Source organism: Haemorhous mexicanus, chromosome 2 (assembly GCF_027477595.1).
Source record: "Haemorhous mexicanus isolate bHaeMex1 chromosome 2, bHaeMex1.pri, whole genome shotgun sequence".
Lineage (NCBI taxonomy): Eukaryota > Metazoa > Chordata > Aves > Passeriformes > Fringillidae > Haemorhous > Haemorhous mexicanus.
Window position 1 is genome coordinate 53,407,574 of NC_082342.1, and position 26,201 is coordinate 53,433,774.

Consider the following 26,201-nt stretch of genomic DNA (forward strand, 5'->3'; position numbering starts at 1 on the left):
TCAGCCGTTGAGTGACCGCTGAGACAGAAAAAGCTCTGAGGTGTTCCTCATCTCAGCTCACCTCTCTCTCACACACACACATACCAGTGCCATGGCAAGACCTTCAGTCCCACTCTGACACCAGTAACAAATGTTTGGGTTTATCCCCATTATTTCAGAACTTACCTTGCAAGGTGTAAGTCAAAAGGTGATGAATTATCAGCTTTCATAAGAACCACCTTACAATATCCTACAACAATAGGTCATGTACGGTAGCATGGAAGAGATTGTCACAAATGCACAGAACACCCATTTCATAGCAGAGACTCCCTGGGTCCTCCATCATTGCACATATGGTTACACAAGCCACCAAGAAACTTTCAAGTAATGCAGCCTTACCTGCTTTTTCCTTGCACTGCTTCTGAAACAGCATCTGTAAGAAAGTGATTTTTCTTTAATAATGGTAATTTTTCCTTCAAATATGTTCCACATTTCAAGATGACAATCACTGTAATTATTAATCGTCACTACCTTACACAAAGCATAAAATCCAGAGCTTATCAATAAAGATCATGCAGAACAGCCAGTTTTGCTTGCTAATGACAACCTGGTACCCATTCTCAAGTCAGGTTCACCTGTCTCACAGTGAGTGAGTCTAGGAGCATACTCTACAAGCAGAGCATGTGTGCAAGGATACATAAGGTGCAACACACTGGAACATGACTGAAAGGATCTTGCAATGCTGGTGGGGCTCAGGGAGCAGACAGGCTGCTGAAAAGTTGTGTAGGCAGCTCTACTGATGAGCAAGAAACAGGACACTGTGCCTTGGAAAGGCAGATGTCTGTTTCCTGCTCATCTGTGACCAAGAGAGGGTTGCTCTGCCTGAGGCTTGTGGGCAAACTGACCTGCCATGTTGTTTTCTTCATATTTTTCATCTTGCTTCTTTGGGTTTGCCATGCTAAATGAAAGGGGTCCCATTAACAACACACTTGGATGCACCTCTTGGTCCATTACTCTTCTCTTTAATAGCTTTCAGTGCCCAAATGAGGAGGTTGTTGACAGTGATTAAATGCATTTCCTTTCATAGATCACCAACTCAGCAATGCAGGCTGTAAATGAAACTAGCATAATGGGTGAAACTGCACCTATTTTTTTTTTTTTAATTAAACAGAAGGGTGAACTGATTCCTCCAGGTACCAGTGTGAAGTGCCCAATATGCAGGCACCTGAAAAGACAGACACTCCTGTGCCTTGCAGTGACACACCCTGTTCCTGTTATCTGCTTGTCCCCACATGGACAACCATCAGCACCTTTCCATCAGATGCACCAAGTGCTCTGTTATCTCTTCAGTCAATATTGCTTCTGCAGCCTTGATAGGAATCTGTCTATAAAAACATGCCTTTTATTTACCCTTTATTTAATGAAGAATTTTACCGAGATATTGGAAAATTCCTCCTCTGAGCATGGAACTGAATTGATTAGGCATTTCTCTTAATAATAGGGAAAGCACAGCTAGGCTACATTTTTTTGCCTTCTGCAAGGCAATTTCATTCTAAAAGAGCCTCTTGCTCCATTGCAAGGTCTGCCTGAGCAGCAGCTGAAGTTGACCCATCTTTAGCCAGCAGGGATCAAGTGGAGTGGTCACTTTTGATGGGAAGATAAGGAGTGGCTGAGTCCAAATCATGTTTCATTAGTGGCAAAGTATCTCATTTCCACAGAGAAGCAGGAAATTCAGGCCTGGGCTGTGTCAATTGGCAAAGGACAGGCAGGTCCCACAGGAGTGTGCCAGGTTTTTGGGATGCCTTTCTGAATGAGGCATATCATATTGTCTCTCCAGTCTTCAGTGAGCTGCAGTGTTTATCACCTCGCCTGGGGACAGGAACCTGATTTTTAGAATCACAACCCTGGCATAAACCTGGTTGATGCCTAAATTGCTATACTAAATCTTTGGATAAGCACTTCTTGAAGAATACATAAATGATATGTGAATCGAAAATAAATATGTCAGTCCTTCACGGATAACTGGTTTGTGTGTTCTAGTGCTGCCAGAAAGACACCAGCTATTAAAATCATACCCGGGCTATGTTAACTTCCAAGATCTTTTTAGGATGTCATACAAAAAAGGATGCAAATTACTGCTGGAACGATATCAAGTGGCAACAGAAAACTGCCAACTAAAAGTGATTTATGGAAATGATAACACACTATATAACTGATTGTGTAACAAAATACATTTATTGGAGGACTAGCAACCCATCTGAACAGCATGGCACCAGCTAATCAAATATATAGAAACCACAGACGAAGAGAGTACAACTCTAGCCAAAAGACTGCTGCAGCACCTGCTGCTATGAATAATAAAGAAATCATTTGCGTACAACTCCAGCTGTAACAATTTTGCAAGTGGAAGTGTCAAACAGAAGCCAAAGATAAACACTCTCTGATGATATAGCCATGTCTTATTTGCTGAACCATGTAAACCAGCTCACAGAAACCAGAAATGTTTAGATGCTGGGTCCATTCCTCCCCCTCAGCAGTCCTGTGTTTCAGCAGGGCCATCCCACATTCACCTCTGTAAGCAAAGGTCTCCGAAAGCTTGCCTGGACAGTGTCATCCTGTGCTCCATGATCAGAGCAGGATGAGCCAGTGACATTAATGAGGCAACTGTGCTCACAGTGTAGGTTCAGCTACCTAAAGAAAGGCTGTGGATCTATTGGTGGGAGGAAAGTGGACATGTTGCATTTATAAAGAACCTGACATGGCCTCAAGTTTCACCAGGGGAAGTTTGGATTGGATTTTAAGAAAAACTTCACAGAAATCACTGCCAAACATTGAGCCAGGCTGTTTGTTCAGGGAAGGGTGGAGTCACCATCCATGGAGGTATTTAAAAGACGTGGAGATGCAGATGTGGCACTGAGAGACATGGTTAAATGGTGGACTTGACAGCCTTAGGTTAATGGCTGGACTTGGTGATGTTTGAGGTCTTATACAACCTACATGATTCAATGATTCTGTGGTTTTCTTGAAAGGCATTCCGTGTGGAAACAAATTACTCAAATGAACTCCTTGGATGAAGTAGAAGTGAAGGTAGAAAGCATTATAAAGTTAACGAGGAAAATAAACACACACATTGGAAAACTGTTTCTCTGATGTATACATAATCTTTCATCGCTATAAGTGATCAGGGCATGGAACTCATCAAACTAGATTAAACGACTTAATATCATCCCAGAAACATTATTGTCGCTTAAAAGCTTTTTTTTTCTGACACAGATTATGAAATGGTTGACTTAAACCTCTTCAAAACAATTTTAATTTGCAATAGCACAGGGATTCTGTAATGCCAGCCAATCCTGTAATACCATAAAACATTTCAAAGAAAAAAAAAAGGCCACGTTGCATCCACATCTTTTGCTGCCCTCTTCCCCATCAACCTCTATTAGTTATTAGCTCCTTTAGGCTCCTATTTCAAATATGCCCATATCTTCCACTGATATGTCTGAGTACCTATGAAACGTCATCATTCACTCTCAGGAAATCACACCCTCCAAAAAAAATAAAAAAGGTAATTAGTGTATCTGTTCAGCATGCAAATATCTCTCCTAGACATTTAATAAAAAAAGCCAGAGAATTTATTCAACATAGATATGGTATCAGAAATATCACTGCTATCAAATAAACCCTGGCATTTGGACAGGACTACTTTACATCTGCTGTTAATAAAAAAGGCTTTGAATTCTGTAAGCTTATGTATTGTGGTGAGCAAGCAGCAGCACCACTCTGAAACATGACACTCCTTGCAGAGGAAAAAGGATAAATCTGTATGACTTCCTACTGGTTCACTGATACTGAAGGAAAGCACTTGCAACTGAAAAAGGTCCTCCAAAGTAAGGATTAAAAATCATGCTGTTTCTCCATTCTAGCAATTTAATGACCTGCCAGGCTTTAATTAGAGTGACATATAGGCAGTTTTAAAGGAGGAAAACAGCAATCCACATCAGAGCTCAATCATCTGTGTAGCAGGTTTATTAGATCCTTTCAGAAAGATCTTTACAGAAGGAAAGAAAATCCTAGTTACTACTTTAAAATAAAATTCTATGGCCCCAAAAGGGAAGTAATATTACGACACTCAGCAATGTTAGCCTTAACTTGAAGTTACCTCACCCCTGCAATGAGATCTTCAGTCTGGATGACACGTGAAAGTTCCCTAGAGCATGTTAGTCAGCTGAGAATAATGGCAATACTGGAGCTATTCCACAGAAAATACTGTTGAGACTGCTGTGTCAGAACTTTGATTTCTCTCAGAGAATTGGCACCCATCTTTGGTACAGGGTTGAAACTGCTGCTGGATTTTAGTGCTTAAGATGTATCTTCAAAGGCTGAAAACGGAGCTCATCATTTTCCTTTAAAATACAACCACTGCAGAAGTGTTTATTAGAGACCATATTTGATACACAGCCTGAATTCTATTAGAAAATTTCCCCTTGTGGCATGGAAGACAGGCCTTGGCTGGACGTGATTCTGCCTCATACCTGTTGCATCACAACATGTTGGCCTCCTCACCAGGTTAGAAAGCAGGGGAAGGTGAAATTCTCGATTTCTTCCATTGAACCTGAGCTACTGTGCTGCAAACTATTCACAATGGGGTCAAAGAAAGAAGTTTAAACAGCTCCCCATTCTGCAGTCAAGCAAGTCTTCTTGCTTTCTCACAAGAAGAGTGACCAGCAGGTCAAGAGAGGTGATTCTGCCCCTCTACACCACTCTCATGAAAGCCCACTGGGTGTGCTGCATCCAGCTCTGGGATCCCACCATAGAAAAAATGTGGTCCTATTGGAATGGACCCAGAGGAGGGCCACAAAGATGATCAGAAGGCTGAAACAACTCTCCTATGAAGACAGAGAGTTGGAGAAGAGAAGGCTCTGGGGAGACCTCACTGCAGCCTTTCAGTACCTACAGGGGACTTCAAGCATCTGTAAGAATTCCAAGGACACAGACAAGTCTTATGAAAACCCTAAACTTAATATTCTAAGCTGTATTCTAAAAAGTTAAAACTATAAATATTGCCTAGAGATATAAAAGCATATTTAATAATTGTGCACAGCTGTTAAAGCCACAATGAAAATTTGAAAATTATTTTCCCTTGTTTAGTATTTTAGTTGGCAAAATTACCCTCACTCACAGTTTTTAAAATGCATTTTACTTTAGTTAAATATTTATTTAATTTTGCACCAAGATCGGTGCTGGTTCAAAAAACTGTCATGGAAAGAAAGTCATTAAATTGTTTTTTTTCTCTTTGCTACAAATATGTATCTATTTTGCCTATGTACTATTGATAGAAGTTGAGACATTTCTTATGGCTGCTGTTTTGAAAGTTTCTATCAAATAGAAAACTACCTGGAAACTATTTTAAAGAGAAAGCTTTTGAACAGCATTAAAAAAAAAAAAAAAAAGGTTTACAATATGTGGAGCTGAGCAATAATAAAGTATATAAAAATGAAAACCATTTCAACAATGTTCCAAGTGAGATTAGAAGAAAATGAGCTACAAGACTAACAGTAAAGCAACATGCATTTCAGTGAGTGTAATTTATCATACTTATCTAAAGGAATTTATTATATTAACAGACCAGGGAGATTTCACCTCTAGCAGATGCTAATATGATTTCCAAATGTCAAGCACTTACAGCCCAGGGGTTTATAACCAAATTTTTATTGAGGAGGATTCAGTTCCAACACGTGAGGAGCAGCCACTTGAGGTGAGTGCTAGGGTGTGCCTCCATGGTATTTTTTACTGTATTAAACCATTGCAATTGCTCATTTTGCCATCAGATTGGATGATACCATTCATCCCTGTGGCTCAGCTGGCCATGCCTACTTGTCTTGCACTAGCACTAGCACTCATCTTGACAAATGGGAATCAAAAGAAGGAGAACATTAAGTTTATCACCAAAAATTTTTGCTGTTTAATTTGTTGCTTTCATTACAAGAGCTCCATAATAGCTCCATTTCCTCTGTCTCACATGTTGCTCTAATGCAAGCACTTTGTTTAATACTTTGTAATCTTGGGGGTTTTGCTGTCATTTATTCTATATTACCTTTGCTTCTCCTATGATTTCCCCTATGGAATAAAATGACTGTGTTTGCTATTCCATAGCAAAGCAGACTGAACTATCTGATCTACATTTTGCCCCAGTACAACTAGTGACAGTCTGAACATGAAAATTTTCCTATTATTTAAAGGCTAGCAAAAAGCCTCTGTGTTGACAAGAGCCTCTTTGTTGCTGCACCACATATGCAGATAGGCTCACATACCACCATTTACATTAGGGTAGAAAAAATGTTGCAGTAGTTTGCAACTGATCCACAAATCCCACAGAAGGATAAGAGCAATAATATGGGAATCAGTAGAAGTGGTAATTTGGAGCTTGCAACTATTGAGGACTTTTCCCAACTCTTAATCCGTTTAAAAATGAAATTGACATGACTTTACAACAGAGAATGTGAATTATCAAATAAAAAAGCAAATTGTCAAAAGGTTTCATTTTGATAGCTTTGAAGGAAAAAAATACTTCTGGGGTTGAAAATGTGTTTACTTTAATATTTAACTCATTGTATTACATTACATAAGAAATTTGCAAAGCCTGGTCTTGAATCATATAAGAAAATTTTACAAACTGGCAAAGCATTTCACAGAATAGAAGGACTTTTTATCAATATTTGTACTTGAAACCATGAAAAAAAGGCACCAAGGAATCATAAATTCAGATACCTTCTTCACCTTCAAGGATTTTATTATACTTGTGATTTTAGAGGTCACTGGAATTAATTTAGAAAATAACTCTGAACAGGTAAAATTATTATTTTTTAAATATTATTTTGGAGATGTAGATATTTAAAACTCCAGAATGTTACTTTGCTGTAATACATCCACGGTAATTTTCTTAATTTTTTGGTATTCTATACTGTGCTCATGAAAGTCCATGCTCTAACCAAAGCCAGCTGTGAGAACAGCTTCTCTGTTGTCAGTATTTTGCCCTTTGTGGCCAGCTGGATATACCTGAGAGACAGAACACAGATGTTTCATTGCAGAAACAGATGCCCCTGGGCCCTTCAAGGTGACCAGGGCAGCCAAACAGGTCTGGTTCCACCTGGTGTAAAGTGGTGATACACCCCCATTCTCTTTCACTTACACAAACTCTCAATAGCACTTCCCACTTTTGTGCTTTTAGATATGCTTTAATAGTAGCCAATATTTAAAAATCTAATTAAATTCTAACCTGACAGCTGGGTTTTATGTTCTTGCAAAGCAGGTACAGGCAACCTCAAGAATTTAGCCAAAGAAACAGCTTGTGGAATATGTAGGCTCTTTTGGTTTGCATGGTGTCCTAAATGTTCAGCTCATTGTGCCCAATTCCCAACACCCACCCTGAAGGATCACTTCCTTACAGGATACAGTTCTGCCACGTCTCAGCAAATTTCTTCTTGATAAAATCAAAAAAATTCCTCTTCATTATGCTTTTACCTCTACCAAGTCCCAGAAGCACTTAGTCATTCTGAACTCTCAACTCTGCAGCAGGACTAACATCAACATGCTCAGAACTGTGCAAATAACAATTAGTGCTCAGCTCTCTGCTAAGATAACCAGCCATGCATCTGTATAAACAAAGACATGAATAAAAACTGGAGATAATGCAGTTGTCACAATGTATGCGTGGGGGTCAGGTGGAAATGTGATGGGGCAGAGGTGGGAGGAAGAAAGACAAATAAGAAGAGCAGTGACTGCCAAATGGACATGAACAAAAGTGAGAGGCCAGAGCAGCCCCTGCTTTTTACAATCCTGGAACAATACAGTGAGTCACACATTGCTATCATTTTTATCCTCTTGAGTAGGAAGAAGTGCCATATCTATTTTAAAGATAGAATGAAGTGGGAAAGGTACAAGAGGTCACACAGCAACAAAGAGAGGCATGAAAGCTGGGGACTGCTGTGCTGGTCTGGGAAATGAGTGATTGCTAAAGCAAACAGCAGTTAGCAGTAATCCATGGCAGAACATGAAAACCAAGCCCTGTGAGCTCTGGCTACAGCTGTGGTGTTATTTTAGCTTGGCCCAGAGCAGGACTTAGCTGGGAATGAACTTCAGCCTGCCATTAGCAGCAGTTTGTTTGTTTTCACTACTGAGTGTCCACAGAAATGTTTCATGATGGCTAGGCTCTGAGTGGATATCAGGTATTCTCCTTCACAGTCGATAAAACTCATCATTGTAATTTAGTCTTAAACAAAAATGCACTTTTCCCTGTATACTGATGTAATAGCCATCAGTTAAAATCTTGGTCAACATTTTAGGCTTCTTGAGGAAAACCAACACAGGTTTGTTTAGTGTTCATTTTTCAGTAAAAGGTAAAGCAGGGATAAGTGAAGAAAAAAAATGTTTTATCCCAAAGAGTTACTGAAAATACAGAAGTTGTGCACAGCAGAAGTGCTGTGGACAGCTTCATGAGAGCACCTGTGGAAAACGTTAGGTAGCATCTCTGCCCCTTCTGTCACCCTAGCAAGGGCTATTTAGGAGAAGCAGATGTTCTGATTGTTTTGTATCTTTTAATGTATAGATTTTAGTCTTTATAGAACATTTCATTACTGCTGTAAATCCTTTTCAATCTGTGATCATTTTTTTTTGTCTGCCTCGGTGGTTTTGTCTCTGTTTATCACAGCTGTTATGCCACGTTTAAAGAAAAACCTTTTCCCATGCAAATGACATGGTTTCCCTTTGAGAGGTTTTGTAGTTCTCCCTTTTGAAGAAAGAACAGAGTGGCTTCCAGTGTGCCAGCACCAGGTAAGAGGATGCCACCTACCTCACCACCCCCACAGCAAACGCACACAAGATGTGTCAGAAATGACAACTCAACTGCAAATTCGGGTGTAGCCCATAGAAAAACCCATGCTTGTGATGTGTATTGACTGTTTTTTATTTTCAAAATGAACGCTTCAACCCATATAAATAAAGGACAATGTATTTGTGTTACAGTTGCAGAGTTATTATTTTCATAGAAAAGCATACATTTCTCGTTGCAGTGGGGTTCACTGCCAGCAAATGCCCAGGTGCAATTCAGATAACTGCCATGTAAACACCTAAACAACTTCAAAGCCCTGTGTTCCCAGCTGCTTGCCTTACTTTTTGCCTTACCTGCCAAGATTATGCACATGGTAAGAAAAGTTGGGTGAAATTATGCTGCATTAGGAGTTGAGAACTCCTTATGCAAATATGAACTAAGAACAAGAGGGCTGCAGTGCACCAAAACACAAACAGACATGTATGGTTTGAAATTATTTAGACAAGGCATGCTCAATGTTAATACTATGCTTAAATTCATTTTTCCAAATACACTGACAGTGGTGGTGGGCTGTATTTGACTTAACACACTCTGCAAAAAACTGGATCTAGAAGTCTTCTCTACAACATACACATCATGCACCCTAACCACCCCCTCTTCCCCTCCCCAGGTAAGCATATGCACACATATACAGACAGACACACTTTAAGATATATGTATATGTGTGTGTTCCTCTGATTCACTCACCCTTCCAATCTTTTCCCTGCAAAAATTGCTGAGGTTGTGAGAGAGCATGAATTTGTGTGCTCACATACTGAAGAGGCTGCTGGCTTAATCTGTGACCTCCAGCAAGTCAGTGCAGCACTGACTGAACAAAGAAATGAATGTTCTTCAGCTAGTCATGAACATCTCCACTGCTACAGAGACTCTTGGATTACTGCTTATCCTTAAGCAGTTTGGTGTCTCACATCTGCATCTATATCATTCCCTAATACACAAGTCTAACTGCAAGTCAGAGATGTTAGGGTTTCCACAGCCACAACCATATTTTATAATTTATAATTTACTCTCTTACGGACATCACAAAATGTCTGTACAGAAGCATTCACCTTGACTTTTCTCTGTCATATCATGTTTAAAATTATTGGCAAAAGTCACAATGAGGTACTTAGTCACCTGCATGCATCTTTCTCTGACAACAGGAGAGAGCAAAAAATTTGTTAGGGACTAACTCAAATTTCCCCCCCTTGCCCCCATCCTCCTTTCTCCTGCCCCCTTCGCCCTGCCCCCTCCCCATTCCTGCATAGCCTAAAGCAAATTCAAACTCATTTCAATATATGTAATACTGGCTAAGCTATTTTAAAACAAACAAACAAACAAACAAACACAAAAAACCAAACCAAAAAAAAAAAAAAAAAAGGAAACACTTTACTTCTTGAAATGGAGTAAAATAACTGCACCACCAGAGAGGGGTTATTAAATTGGCATGTATTACTTCTCAGCTGTCATGGACAGCCAAAACAAATATATTCACAGAATTATCTCCATACATTGTGCTCCTATATGAAAAACTTGTTTTATGCTTCTCTGCAATGCAGACAAACAATAATTTCTGTTCCTTTTTTTTTCCTTTTTTTTTTTTTTTTTTTTTTTTTTTTGGTAGCTAAGCACTATGACCTTCCTAGAAATATTCAAGGATCCTTTAGTGGAAAACTCCACAATCTCTTCACAGTGTTACTGTTCTCCATAGCTCAGTATGATTCCTAAGTGAATAAACTGAACTTGAAATTATAGATCCATAAAATGTAGTATTAGGCAAGTTTCAGACAATTGAATAAAAAGAAAATTTTCATAGCATTGCTTAATTTTTATGACATGTTTTTGGAACAATTTTTATACCACTCACATGCACATCATGGACTACAACTAAATGCTGATGGAATAAATAGAGATTTTTCTATCACCTTGCATACCTTTACCTTTTTGTCCTTAATCACTGTGAGACAAATATCATCATTCTCTGTTTTCTGTTTGTGTAATTCAAATTAATGGCCACTGCTTAAAATGTGTTTTTACAGTTAGATTTAAGGCACTATTCATCTTTCAAAAAGCACTGATTTTACAAAAAACATCATTGCTTCAGCTGATCTTAAATCAAAGTAGGTCTGATTTATATCAGACCTACAAGTCAGGTCCAACAAGAAAAAAACCTTTAAAGTGAAAATTATTGTGCTAACAAATGAGAAATCTGAAAAACCCCTCTGTAAAGGGTGCAGCTACTGATTCACATCTATCTTCTGTCCAGTTTTATTTACTCAGCCACAGCAACTAAAAATAATGCCAACTCATGATGCAACATCTGAGATCAGAAAGCAGTTATTGCTATTCAGTTTAAAAAAGCTACCTCCTAATTGCTATGTTCTAATGTTCCAAGAAAAAAAATTAGAATGGAAACATTTGAAAAGGGCTTCTCAGTGGGAAAAACCTACTAATTAATGCAAGAAAGGATTTTCAGCTTCATATGCTCTCTGGCTGGGCTTCTGAACTATTGTCAGAATGCACATCTGCAACAACCTTGGTGATTGCAGCTGCTGGAAAACTGGATGCTGAGATGTCTCTCTGCCTATATAGCTTGAATTCTTTTTCAGCATGGAAATGTACATTTGATTAATAATTAGTAATTGTTTTATTAATTATTGAGGGAAGTGAAGGTGGCTCTCCCAAAGTCCCATGGCTGTAAGATGAACCAGTTCCCCATTCCTTGGGACCTCCATGCTGTCTGTGCAAAGAACAATAGCTCTCAGTTATTGAGAGGCTCAGTTTGCTCTGTTATGGGACAGATTTCCTACACAATCCTTCCTCCAGAAGCTGAGGCAATCATTTTGTACTTCAACGGGTAATGACATGAGAATAAAGGAGAGATGCATACAGTCATTCTGCTGCCTGTGCTACAATTCATAGTGACATGTATCTGAGGGCCTGTTCCTACTGCACTAGGAGTAAGAGAGGACTTTACATAACTATAAGTAGATCTTTAGCCAGAGAAGCATGTAAATTCATGCATGTAAATTCATGCAAATGAGTTTTCAAAATTTGCTGACCTCTTGACAGCTTATGGAAAAAAGTTGAAGGGCTTTCTCCAAGGATTAGCTGTACCTCAGGACTGGGGGCTAGGTCTTGATTTAATCTAGGACCTACAACACTCATGAGAGCTTGAAGGAGACCATCAAATACATAGAACCTTATTATGAGCTGCTAGAGTTAATTATAGAATATCTGGAATTTCTATCTGCTTGTTATGTAACTTCAAATGTTTCATCCCTTGCAGCAATATCTGGGGCTTCATGGCCACTTGCACCTTCACATTCAGGGCCCTCCAGTATCTTAGGCAGTCTTTAAAACCCACTTATCACTAGAAATACCTACGAATAATTTACAGCTGATGAAAAGAAGAAAAAAATCAATTGAAACATTAATGTTTACACCATGCCAAACAGGACAGTATGAAAACAGACTGAACAACGTAGTTTATGACAGCATATTTTAGCTCACCAAATATAATAGCCAGCGTCAAGCCTCCTTATTTATATAAGGACATGATTAAGAAATAAGAATATGTAACTCTAGGCAGATGATTTAAGAAAGGAGAAGAGGCCTTACATATTAATCAACTGTGAGATTAAGGAACTATCATTATTTCACTGACTTCTTTCTATTTCAGAATCTTTGTACCCCTTTAGTCTGAATTCATGGCTAAACAAACCTAAACAGGCAGCAAATGCTGGGTTTATGTAGCACCATGATGCACTACCTGGAGTTCCTCCAGTTTTCATGCTAAACATTCTTAAGGCTCTTTGTAGATAAAAGTCTGATTTCTTGCTGCATTTTTTCTATGATATATTACAATGTTCACCTTCATTCTATGTCAAGTCTAATATAATTCATATCTAATCTTGGGCAAGCCTAAGCTCTCTCTTGACTAAAATGCATTCCAGCATGAAACTTTTTATTTTAGTAAATAATCAGACAATGACATTTCTATGGTGACTTTTATTTTAAAGACTTCTGAAGGAAAGAAAGAGACACTGAAATTACCTTCTGCACAAGGGCTTTTCCACATTTGGTACTAGAATGTACCCGTCTCTCTTCTCTCCAGAAGTTTTTGAATTTTTGATCCTGTGTTGTAAATTTTCAGTACACTACCTGTCAGCTTTTTGCTAGTCATAGTGCTTTGAAGCACATATTGAGAGCTTTATCCATATGAGATTAAAGTAAAAAATCAAGACAGCAACATAGAGAATGCAGCAATTTACCATTTATGTAGTGTTATTTTATTGCTTACATTACAAAGTGCCTCACATTCAGGATTCAACCAGAAACAAGGTCACTTTTTTATGGGAACACACAATATATATGAAAAACTAGGTCAAACCCCATGCATATGTATAGGATCAAAGGATCATTCTTGGATTGAAGACCTCACAGCCTAGCTTAGACTTTCATTCTAGATGCTACACCAAATGTGACATTTTGTCAGGGGAACACAATGCTCAGTTGTGTGCTTATCCTCAAAAGAGCAATCCAATCTTGGATTTTGAGAGGATGGAGAATAAAATGTCTACTCATGCATTTGAGCTCCAGAGAGGACAAGGAACTCAGAAACCTTCAGAACTCAGCATTTCACAACAATCAGCTGTAGGTTGCTATGCCAAGATTGCGGCTGTACTTAGGCCTCTCAGGAACTGTGGTTTTCACCACTACAGGATCTCAAATCCCTGAATGTCTGTCAATTCCCTGAACCTCCAGGTGGGAGCTGGGGGAGTGAAGTCTCTCCCACTATATTAGATAAAGGAGGTTCAGGACCACTTGATGAAGCTGAATAGTCAGAAGCTCATGGGACATGATGACATGCATCCCAGGATTCTGAAGAAGCTGGCGGATGCCGTGGCCAAGCCACTCTCCATTAAATTTGAAAAGGCATGCCAGTCAAAGTCCATGGTCACTGGAAAAAGAGAATCATTAGTGTTATTTTTAAAAAGATAAGAAAGGAAGACATGTGGAACTAGATAGGCTCATCTCTGTACTTGGGAAGGACATGGAGAAAAATATTAAGGCACATGCAAGCCAAGGAGGTGATCCAAGGCAGACAGCATGGCTTCATAAGGGCAAATCCTGCCTGACCAGTCTTCTATGATGGAGTGACTGCAACTGTTGAAAAGGGCAGACTGACAGATGTCATCTGCCTAGACATTTGTATAGCCTTTAACACAGTCCCTTATGGCACCCTTGTCTCTGGAGAGATGCGGATTTGAAGAGCGGACTATTTGGTCAATAAGGAATTGGCTGGAAGGACACAGGCAGAGAATTGTGGTCAATGGCTCTATGTCCCAGTGGAGGCCACTGACAAGTGCTGTTTCTCAGGGCTCTGTCTTGGGACCTGTTCTCTTCTATATCTTCATCACTGACATTGACAGTGGGATCGAGTGCACCCTCAGTGAGTTTTCAGACGACACAAAGCTGAGCAGTGCAGTTGACACAACAGAAGGAGAGGATGCCATCCAGAGGCACCTGGACAAACCTGAGAAGTGGGCCCACAAGAACCTCATGAGGTCCGACAAATCCAAGTGCAAAGGGCTGCACATGCATCAGGGCAATCCCAGACATGAGCACAGACTGGGAGAGGAACTCATTGAGAGCAGCCCTGTGGAGAAGGACTTGGGGTTTCTTGTGGATGAAAAGCTGGACATGAGCCAGCAGTGTGTGCTCACAGCACAGAAGGCAAACCACAACCTGGGCTTCTTCCAAAGCAGTGTGACAGCATGGTGGGGGGAGGTGATTCTGCCCCTCTACTCTGCCCTCATAAAACCCCACTTGAAGTGCTGTGTCTTGCTATGGGGTCTGCAGCACAGGAAAGACACAGATGGACCTGTTAGAGCGTGTCCATAGAAGGGCCATGAAGATGATCAGAGGGGTGGAGCCCCTCTCCTATAAACACAGGTTGAGAAAACGGGTTGTTTAGCCTGGAGAAGAGAAGACTCTAGGAAGACTTCATGGTGGCCTTGCAGAACTTAAAGTGGCCTAAAGAAAAGAAAGGGAGACCCAGTTTTCCTACTTATGGGAGCAGGCAGTGGGTTTAAACTAAGAAAGAAAAGATTTTAGGTGTTAGGAGGAAATTCTTTACATATTGAGGCACTGGCACAGGTTGTCCAGAGAAGTTGTGGATATCCCATTCCTTGAAGTGTTCAAGGCCAGGTTGGATGGAGCTCTGAGCAACCTGATCTAGTGGGTGGCATCTCTGCCCATGGCAGAGGGATTGGAAATACATGACCTTTAAGGTCCCTTCCAATATAAACTATTCTAGGATCAGGTTGCTCAGGTGCCTACTAGAGATGTTTACAATTTCTGAAATGGTGCCAGTGGACAATGGATACAAAAATAAACATGACCATTTTTCTGCCACTAGTTCTGCCCCTAACTGTGTAATTTAAAACTGAAACATGCCATTTTGCATACACAAGAAAATATGTATTTACAGGTGATTTCAATACTGCTCTGATTTTTCAATATATACAGCAGCTACTCTAGATCATGAAGCACAAGATTAGGAAAAAAATTTAAGAAAAAAATTAAGGAATTCCTGGCAAGTTTTACATTCCCCTTTAAAAAAAATTACATACACCCTCCCTTCCTCCCTTCCCTCCAGCAAATACCACTCATGTTTAAGATTAGATTATTTTTCTCCCGATTCCTCTTTAGCTGCCAGAGAGTGACTCATTGTCAGATTGATCTAATTACAATTACAGACCTTGTTCTTCTGGTGTTACAAGGGAAAACTAGGAAACATAAAGGAAAAGGTCAATACAGAAAGACTCTACAAGTCAGGATATGTTAAACAGTGCCACTAGTGATTTCTGTTGATTTTTCTATAGCTTTTTTTTACAATAATGCAACAGAAATCAGTTACACTTCTTAGACACCTACCTGAAAGGTTGGTCTTGTTTTTGTGCAGCACGTTACAGATTTTAGTTCTTTTGGCATAAGAGTGAAACAAGAGTGTAATAGTTTAACAATATAGTTTAATAATAGCATCATATAGTTACTGTTAGTAGAATAATAAATATGAGCTATTTATGTAACATTCATGTGATATTTTGAAAGATTTATACATTTGGTAGCAGGGATAATTTAACACCAACTGTTCTCCTAAGACATTAGCAAAGCAGGATTTCTTCAAAGTTATATTTGCAATGTTTAGCTTTTTAATATTATTATTCTGAAGATACTATAATGCAAGCTCTATATTAACTTATAAAACAAGGCACATTGAGGATATCACATAGTGTCTAAGCAATGGATATAGTTTACAACTCTAATTTGTATACTTTGAAGGCCAAAGTATACTTAAAAAGAGTAAAATTCTTTTCCTGAGAAGACCTATCTCTTGTTTGCCTTCAAGTTTTTCCAGGAGCTAAAGAGAAAGGTCGAGTCTAAGGATCTTGCTTTGTCAGAAAGTTCATTTAATATTAGTAACCAAGTGCATTAAATTTGTACATTACTGTAATAACTTTTGTGTTTTCATATACTTCTAATTTTCCCAGAGTTTTTAATTAGAGAGTAGGTATTTAACTGCACTATCATTGTTACTGCCTTTATCTAATAGCTGACATTATGCAGCTAAATATGTCACCCCTGAGAGTCTTCCCAATTTGTTTTGAGATGCTGACAGGGGTGTAAAAAAGCACGGCTACCTTAACAGTTTTTCAGGGGAAACAATTAGTAAATCTTACTGGTTTGGCATTTCAGAATAAATTAGCCTTGCTGGAGAAGTTCAAAATACTGAACAAATACAATACTGATGCAGTAATACACTGGAAAACATTATTAATTGGAATTAGCAAAGCAGGTTGTTAAGGCTATTTACTGCTTAATTTTATTAACTATGTTTCATTTTGGTTAAAAAAACCAAAACCATAAGCCTCATATTTTCAGATAATAAGGTTTTGCCTTTTTTGTTTTGGAGAAGAGATATGAAGTATAGCAAGTAATATTGCTTTTTAGTGGCTATTAAACAAACATAAAGGAGGCTAGGAACACAAAGTGCAGGCCACCTGAAAACCTTTATTGCAAAGGGACACCTCCTACTAACCCAAACTCTTATTCCCAGGAAGATGATTGTTACAGAACATGACTGTCTTCAGCAGTGGCTAAGGAAGTTGCATAGAAGAATGGTTCAAAACAGAATAGAATAAATGAAAATGAGGAGTCAAGAGAAAATCAGAATTTCCATTGCAGCATTTTTGTCATAAATTATGAAGAATCAAATTATTGGAAGGTATGGGAAAAAATCCCAAACCTATATTGAAAATATGTGATTCATTTGTACATTTAACTGAAAATAAGTGCTTTTATATTCCAAGTCATCAAGATGTTAAATTTTAGCACTGTAACAAAACTTTGAGTTAATCTAACAGTACATTGCACATGTGGGATTGACTTCATCTAGTAACAGGTGTCTACAATGCAAACATTTGCAGCTGAGCCAGTTATTCTGTATGGGGTATGGGTCATCTCACAGAATAATCTCATGAATAAAGCACTCTCCAAATGTGCCTGATTTTGCCTTTAAAGAGGATGACCACCTCTCCTTACATGTAAAAAGTCAAAAAAATCACATGCATTTTGTAGAAATAGCATTTTCCACAGAACTGCAGCTCTGTGCAGCATTTGTCTTGCTGCACTGCATAGTCCCATGAAGCTCTGCAGTGGTACTTCCTGACCTCTCTGAGTCAGTACTAAGGTTTAGAGAAGGGACCTGATAAACGTGGAAAATCTGAACCAGACAAAAAAATGTAGCAGCATCATGAGAGGTGTGAAAAGACTATGTGAAAGTAGATGTTAATAGAAAAAGTCATTCATGCCAAGTTGCTTTCTTCAGTGTAAATACCTTTCAGTGGAAAACATAAAGTTGGTATCAAAGTAGCCTCAAAGGAGACAGTAGACATTTGTGTAAGTTTTTCAAAACACTTCTATTTCCAACAATCTGAAACTTAGGATAGGATTCACGTAGCCCTTATAAACATATTTATTGAGTGCTCAGCAAGTGAATTACAGAGGAACTGACAGAAAAGATGTTGCTAAATAAGAGCTGATGCCTTGTAATGCAAAATAATGTGATAGAAGCTGGTAAATGGCCTTGGTATGCTGACACAAATTCTCTGCTCTTGTGGCATTCCTCCTGCAGGTCCTGGTCCCTGATACTCAGATACTATCCTCAAGGCCCTGCCTTCCTCACATTTACCCTTACTTCCCCCTTCATCTCCCCAGGATTTGCTGTTGCAACAGTTCTTGCAAGCACCTCCATCACCTCTTCCTGTGAAAAGGCAGCAGGTTTCCCAAGACCTACCATTAGAACCACTGAAGCTGAAACAGGTTACAGCATCTGAAATGAGCAGCCTGAAAACGAGACCGGGGGATGGAGTAACTGACCAGGGTGTAAAGTGTAGGACAACATGGAAACATTTGCACCTGGGAGAACTACAGCAAGAAAAGAGTCTGTTTATTTCCTAAATAAATGGAGCAGTCCCTCACCATCACAGCTCAGTGACGTTCCACTCTCTGGCTTGCCCAAGCTAAAAGAAGTTCATGAAATGTTAGGATACACACAGAGAAGAAAGGAGAATAACATGGATAACAAGGCAATGTCTTTCTATGAATTAGTGTGCAGTATCATGAAGGACATCATGGAAAAGCATTGACCATCTCCCAGAAGAATAACAAACTTACTGAGGATTCACAGAGGAACCACTCAGAGTTGTTAAAGAGTGCATGAAAAGAGCAGCTGGTCCTAGGAAGAAATTATAACATGGAAGATGTTGAGAAATGCATATGTATAAAAGGTATATCAAGACCTCTGTCTTAATTTGTAACCCCAGAACAACAATATCCAAAGCCATGAATTTTAAAAATGGGAATAGGAAACACATTTTTCATGAAACAGGAAATTATACTATGACATACATTTCTTATAGGAGGTTTTGAGTGCTAGTGTTTAGCAAAGAGACAAAAGAACTCAGACACCTTTTTGGATGTCAGAAATATCTATATTCATTATTTTTCAAGCCACTGGATTTTTGAAATGAAATTGCTTGAATAAACCTATTTCTACACAAGAGCCATGTCTTCTGAGTGGAGGTTAAGGCCCATATTGTTAGCAGCATATTCCATGTAAGCCTACTCACCAGGCTATAGTGATGCCCTTTGAAATTTGTGTTTCTGGCCGCTCTGAAAAAAGACACTGTGGATCTCATCCAACTAACAGGCCTCCCAAATGCCTAGCAAACGTTCAAAGAAGAGTTAAACAGAACACTACAAGGTGCTTAAAAAGTTATCATTAATCACAATTATTTTTTAAAATAATAAATAACAGCCACAAGTGAAGTAGTCTAATTTTCTTCGCCTTAGGTTCTCATTTCCTTCGTAGAAAACTCTGGATAATATGGTCTGTGCAACACAATCCACTCATCAAACTAATTACAGTATAAATTTCCACTCAATCTGTTTAACTAAGCATTAGTTGGAAAGTTCTTGGGAAACCCTTACCAATATAGTGAAAACCTTCCTTTATATAAATCATTTGAAAGAATATAAGAAAGGGAAGAAATCCATTGAAATTTAGCTCTTAGAAAGCTGATGAATAAGCTAATCTGTTACTGAGTGACTCAACGTTCAACTGTTTAAAAATGGCATATGAACAAAACCCCAGGAGAATGCCATTGTTCTGAGCTATTTTCTTTTCTTAATTAGCCCTAATGCTATTTTATAAAACTATTATTCTCTTTTTTTAGATATCTTCGATCTAAGTACATAAATATGCAAAATATAGAAAAATAACAAACAACAATAACAACAATATCCAAAGTTAAAACTTGCACCTTAAATTGGAACTGCAGTACTGAGAAAATTACTGAATTTAGGCTTCTTTTAGGATATAAATTGAATATGCTAATTTTATTCATCAGAAACAATGGCACAGTGCACATACATACAAAATCCACCAGAAATAAGGGAAGGTCACCAGGCTAATCACTTTGGCTTATTTCCCTTTTCTGTACTCCCATCTGCCTATTTTCTCTGGTCTTCATATTTAAAAGGAACAACTTGAACAAAGTTAGGCCAAAATTGACCTACTTTTTTTTTTGTTCGTTTTAGTTAATTTCTTTTTTCTTTGCAGCATCTCTGTAATTTCTATACCTTCTACTTCACACATGGTTTCTCTTTAAAGCCAGCTAAATAATGCCATGTTTTTTTGCCACTGATGAGAAAACCTGTAACAGTACAGTACAGAATCATCATTGTCAGGGACGGATCTTTGCATTAAAATGGTGTTGTATGCAGGATGGGTATCCCTACATTGAGAAACAGGTCACCTTAAGCCTACATGAAATTAGAATTAGCAAGTCTGCAGATCAAACTAATAGAAACAGAAGAGCATGTTTCAATAACATGGTTTCTTGGAAATGTGTTCTTTCCACATAAATTTGTGCAAGTAGATTCAATTAACTTCATATTAACATGCAGCACTTTGCTCTGAATCCTCTCCTCCCAAGCCAGTGCAGTCCATGTTACTTATTAATCAAAGACTGTAGAAAAGGAATTTTATCAGTAGGTAAAGTACAATCATTTGAGAGGAAAGAAAACAACCTAAAGTACAGAAATCAAATCAAGTGCTACAAAAAGTACTCTGTTCTGGTATCAGCGATGCCAACTTTTGAAAAAGAACATTAAAAATTTCTCCAAGAAGGAAATGGGAGCCAAAACTCACTGCAGAAACAGACAAACCTGGCAACTGCTTATAACACAGCTCAAGACCTAATAACAGGCCCATCTGTCAGTCAGTTCCTGCAACTGGCAGGAATTTTCAGATCAGTTCAGGAGTGACTGGGGATGCGTGGACCACATCAGCTGCCAGCTCCTGAGGGCTCAGCATGATGAGATGAGCAATGAGGAACTCAAGATATAGACTGAAATTGGAAGAGATCCTAAATTACAGCTTTCTGCCCCAAACCTAATTCTCCAAACTTTATTTTATATTTTGGTATGGGAAAAGTATAAATAAAAATCTAACAGAGCTTTAATGAGGATTGAATACAGGACAAAGGAGAGTTCATGTAAGCAGACCTAACTCGAAAGGAAAAAAAAAAAAAGATTCTTTAAAAGAACTGCTTTTAGATTCATTGGCCCCACTCAAATCAAATCCCAGCCCTGACTGAACCTGTCTTTCCAGCTACTTTTTGTGCTTGGCAGGTAAGATCCATAAGGAAACAGTTTGAGTGCAGTTGCCAACCTGAATTCTATGGGACCATGCTAGACTATCCTAATCACATTCATACTGTTTGGCTTTGCTTTTCTCAAGTCTCTAAGAAGAAGCAGATTTGCAATGCAAGGTGGCTCAATGAAAGCAAAAGGAACAGAGAGCCTGCAAACAGACTCTGGAGGAGTTGGTATTCCCTGTTCACATGGACCCAAAACAAAATCAAGTGTGAGACAGTTTATTCCAACTCCGAGCTCATATGAGATAATCTGATGGTGGCAACCAAGTAGCTGGGGCTGGATTCAACTTTCAGCCACATGCAGGAGTGTCCTTTCTATCACTGCTAAGTAAAGCAGAGAGCAGCAGGTACTTGGAAGTGCATTTCACCACACAGCTACATTCGCATATCCTCCAAGCAGACAACAGTGTTCTCCTGAAGGCTGTTGTGGTGGGTTCTGAAACCCTTCAGAGAAGAACTGCATGAGGGCTCTGGATGAAAAGGAAAGACTTAACAGGACCTCCATCCCTCTTCCTTGCTGGTGGCTGGAACTAACTTCTGCACCTTGTATTTCTGAAATTATAGGAGTTCTATCCCATTTGGGTAGTACTATACAGGTGAGCAGAAGAGAACAGCCTGGTTTCTCCAGAAGAAGGGGAGATGGAAGAAAAATATTGGAAAGAAAGGAATTCTTTATCTTTCCAGCACACCTGCAAAGAGGCTAACCTGGAAACTGTAAATGTGGTAAATAGATGTGGGCAGAGTTTCTGGCAGTGGTAGCTCTACTAACTACTCAGACAATCTTGTCCAGAAGACAAGAGTGGACCTCCTATATACTACAGAAAATTCATATGATATACTAAATTGCATAGAGCAGTTTCATCATTGCAGTCCTTCTTTCTAAAAAAGGTAAGCATTGCACTATCATGTGTCATGCATCCAGGACAGCCAGCAAGGAAAATGTGATAGAAAAGCTGTTTATTCTTGGAGAAGTACTATCTTCCATCCTCTCCAGAGCCATACAGTTTCATAGGGTTAGGATCCTGTCCCAGACAGCATGGTTTGGAAATTTGCTGTTCTTTACTGGAGACATGCTAATGAACACAGCCTTTTACCCAAAACATCTTGCTGTCTGAGGCTCTTGCCAATTTGCTTGTTTGTTTTTTTTAATTAAGAAATAAGCTTGCTCCTCATGCTGAGAAGAAACTGGAGAGCCTGCTGTACCAGGGAACAAAGAGAAAATGTGCGTCACGTTTGGCAGCATCTGCCATTACACACAGCAAAAGCTGCAGTTAAGCCAGTGCTTGCTAAAGCAAGTGAACTGACAGAAATAGTCTTATCCATCAACATCACTACATAGGTCAGAGAAGGCAGAAGCAGCATATCAATTTGATCTGGGATGCTGTATCAAAAGACCTCAGGAGGGTTTTCACAGAATGATTCGTAACTCTAGAAAGCCCCCAGGCTATTTGAACTAAATAGCAGATGCAGGGATAGATGATACTCCTCTCAGGTACAGAATGGATTGGCTTTATTGGAAATGCCACTAGATATTCAAAGGAAGGAAGACTACAATTAAGGCTGTCCTTTCCCTTTTTCCTGAGGCTATAGGCTGAAAACTGGGATGCAGGACTGCCATCAGAAGCATTTTTGCCTTTGACCACAAAGGAAACAGTCACAATCTGGATCACAAATCAGCCTCTGTGTCTAGAGTAATAGCTTGGGATCTGGAGTAGGAAAAAAATAACTACTTAGAAGAAAATTTTAGTGCTCCCTTTGGTTCTCCTTTTCTTTCCCAGGTACAAACACTGAGCATTCGAAGGTGTATTTGTACACCTCACTCAATAAAAAGGTGCTTTTACATTAAAAAAATATCAAACACAAAAATACTGAAAAAACTTAAATGTGCAAAATTCAGCACCGAAAAGACAGTGACCAGACACCTGTTTTTGTCATAATAAAAATAAGAAAAAATAAATCTAAAATCACCTAACCATCATAAACAGAAATAATATAATACATATCATAGAATCACTGAGGTTGGAAAATATCTTTAAGATCATCAAGTCCAACTGTTAACCACATTAACCATCAAACTATGTCATCAAGTGCCATATCCACATTTTTTTTAATACTTCCTGGGATGGTGACTCCATCCCTTCCCTAGGCAGTCTGTTACAATGCTTTATAACCCTTTCTGTGAAAATGTTTTTCCTAATACCTAATCTAAGCCTCCCTTGGTGGAACTTGGAGCCGTTTCTTCTCATCTTGTCACGTGTTACCTGGGAGAAGAAGTAATGAAGAAGAGCAGACCTGAAGACAGGTGAGATTCAAAATATAGAGACAAAAACTCTTTGATTTTGGTACCACTGTATAAAAGCAAGTGAGAACACTGAACTCTTACTTTGGTGATGAAAATAGGTTTCCTAAACTGAAGTGATGGGATCTGGTATGTAGAGAGAGCTTCTCTGTGGAAGAGTACATACTCTAGGAAGAAGTGAGGCAGGGAATACAGAGATGGGTATTAATTTGAAGGGATTCACTAGTACATACATAAAATTACCTTGTTTCTGTTTGGGAGTCCCTGGATAGAAGGATGCACAGAAGTGTAGTGTATAGTATAACAATAAAACAGGTAGTATCAATCCTCCCATTAACACACAGCAAAGTTGACAGTCTACTGCCAACAAATGTACATTAAATTTAACTACACAAAGCAAATTTAGTTTTCTGGATGCGTGATTATGTTTTCTATTTATTGGCACACATATTTATGGCACCAAGGCATATTTAGCAACCATTCTTTCTTTATGTCTACGTGCATATCTACATATGAGATAAATGAGAAACATTTATATATTCTGGCCTTCCTTCCAGTTATATAACTGTTAAGCAATGTCTTCAGCTGTTGCCCCTCTAAAACTGTTCTTCTGATCCTACCTCACTTACAGCTTGCTGCATCTTGTTTTCATTATGCTGTAAAACTGAAACAGTGGAGGAGGAGGGCTGTAAGAAAACCATTTGTTCAATGAATAGGCCCTCAAAATAGCAAATACATTTTATTGAGCTCCTTTGGTAGAAGCTGTGCTCTTCTGAAAAGTTAAAAAAGGAAGTTTTGACTCTTTCCCAATGGAATGAAATTTAATTTTTACACACACACAGATATCAGAAATAGATGCTTGATTTCTTATAAATATAAATATATCCAAAACCAAATAACTGTTGTACTGTGTCATAAATATAATTCTATTTTTATGAGTGTCATATCCTTTGCTGATTGAGTGCCAAAATCTCTTTTCAACCATTTCACTTCCAAGACAAATTGTCAGTATCCCCAGTGGCATGTACTAATTTACAGATGAGCAGGATCTTCATGGGATTACCAGCTGTTCTTCACATTTACATCCTTTGCCAAGATAATATTTCATAATGTTTTCTTGAACTACTCAATTACATGGAAAAGCCTCTGTAATGACTGGTCTTTGGCTCACCTTGCTCTCCTGTGGAAATACCATTAAAGCATAATTCTATGGGTTGGAAAAACATATGTGAAGATATAAGAGTTGTCATGGAAATACTTGGCTCCTTGTACAAGGAGCAGTAAGATCTGCATAGGGCCATATCTCTCTAGGACAGTTACCAGCATTGTTGTCAGGATTATCATGTTAACTCTAGACCAATCTATTGTGTGAAGTACTTCTCATTTGACACATAATCATGCCCTATATTCCAAAAAGCCTTCCTTGCAAGTGTAAAGGAGAGATGAGGCAACATGCCTGCAGACCAGAGAGAAAAAAGAAGCACCACAGCTGTGCTTGGTTGATGCACTGCCTTTTGTGGTGTACAAATGGCCCAGTTCCCACCTAGATTTGCAGAAGTGGAGTTTTAAGAAGGCTTTAAAAGGAAGGTTGTTGCTGCGCCCTGGCCATTTACAAAGAATTTTCCTAAAGCATGAGGCCCCAACTAAGAGAGATCACAAAGGAACTTTTAAATCTAGGCATTTGGGACTGGGGAATGGAGAGATGGAAGGTGAGCGAGTATGCCAAGAAGTGTACATGATAAGAAAGAAACAGGCTATTAAGGAAGTTGCAAGTGAAAATGAAGACCTTACCTTGAATACAGCATGAGACAGAGGCATGGCTTGGGGAGTGAAAAAAGAATATGACTGAAGTGATGGATGAGGAAAATGATCCCTGCAGTAAAGTTTGGTAGATCTGAGTGGCAGGACTGCACTCCTTTTTCACAAAGAAGCATTTAGTTCAGTGTCTCTGCTGAATCCAGAGGGGTTACTTTTGTGAGTTAGGAGTCTCCTGTGTCAGATAGAGCTCCATGAACTTTAGCATGCTTCCTACAGAACTGCATTTATCTGAAAAATTCAGTACTAGGCAATGCATGTCAAAAAGAGCATAGACCAGAGATCAGAAACAAAAAATTATCACGGACATAGAAAATGTTAATTGCAAAAGAAAACTAGATGAAGTAGGACTGTTAATCTAGAAAAGAGTGGGCTGAAACCTGAGAGTAGTTTCCAAATGCATGTTACAACAAGAAAGGAAAAATATTTTTTCCACAGCTGAGGACGACAAGTGGAAATTATTTTAATGTGCAAGAAACTTCAGAATACACTTTCCAGAATGTAATTTCTAATGTTAAAACATAGCAAAACAATGGTTGCATGGTGAGATTGTGGGGCCTCCGTCATAAGAGGTCTTCAAGAAAAGAGCATACAAACATCTCTCAGAAGTTCATAGATCTACCTGATCCTACACTTTGGCAAAGGAAATGAAATATAGTTTACAGGAATTCTTTAAAGCCTTTTTTTTCATTTCTTGCTCTATTAACCTTCAAGTAACCAGTTTATAACTCGTAATACAAGGTATTCTTCATTACTTGATCAGTACAATGGGATTTATATGATCAAATTTTACTTCTGCAACCTCACTTAAAATACTGTTTCATGAGTCCAAATAACGTGCTGTGCTTTTTTCAAGTGTCTTTTACTGATTAAAATAAGAGTCAGTTAGAAAGCTGAGACCTGAAGTGGATCATTACCCTTCAGGTCTTGTTTTACAACTACTTCACACACT

The 26,201-nt window shown here is 38.7% G+C and overlaps 1 protein-coding gene across 3 annotated transcripts in view; it reads right to left on the reverse strand.

The window, feature by feature from the left end:
- STARD13 (StAR related lipid transfer domain containing 13) overlaps positions 1 to 26,201 on the reverse strand; it is a 288,208-nt gene that overhangs the window by 164,408 nt on the left and 97,599 nt on the right. For all 3 annotated transcript variants that reach the window (XM_059838852.1, XM_059838854.1, XM_059838853.1), the window contains one exon: positions 379 to 412. In XM_059838852.1, the coding sequence (XP_059694835.1) occupies positions 379 to 412 (34 nt within the window). The remainder of the gene's footprint in view (positions 1 to 378; positions 413 to 26,201) is intronic.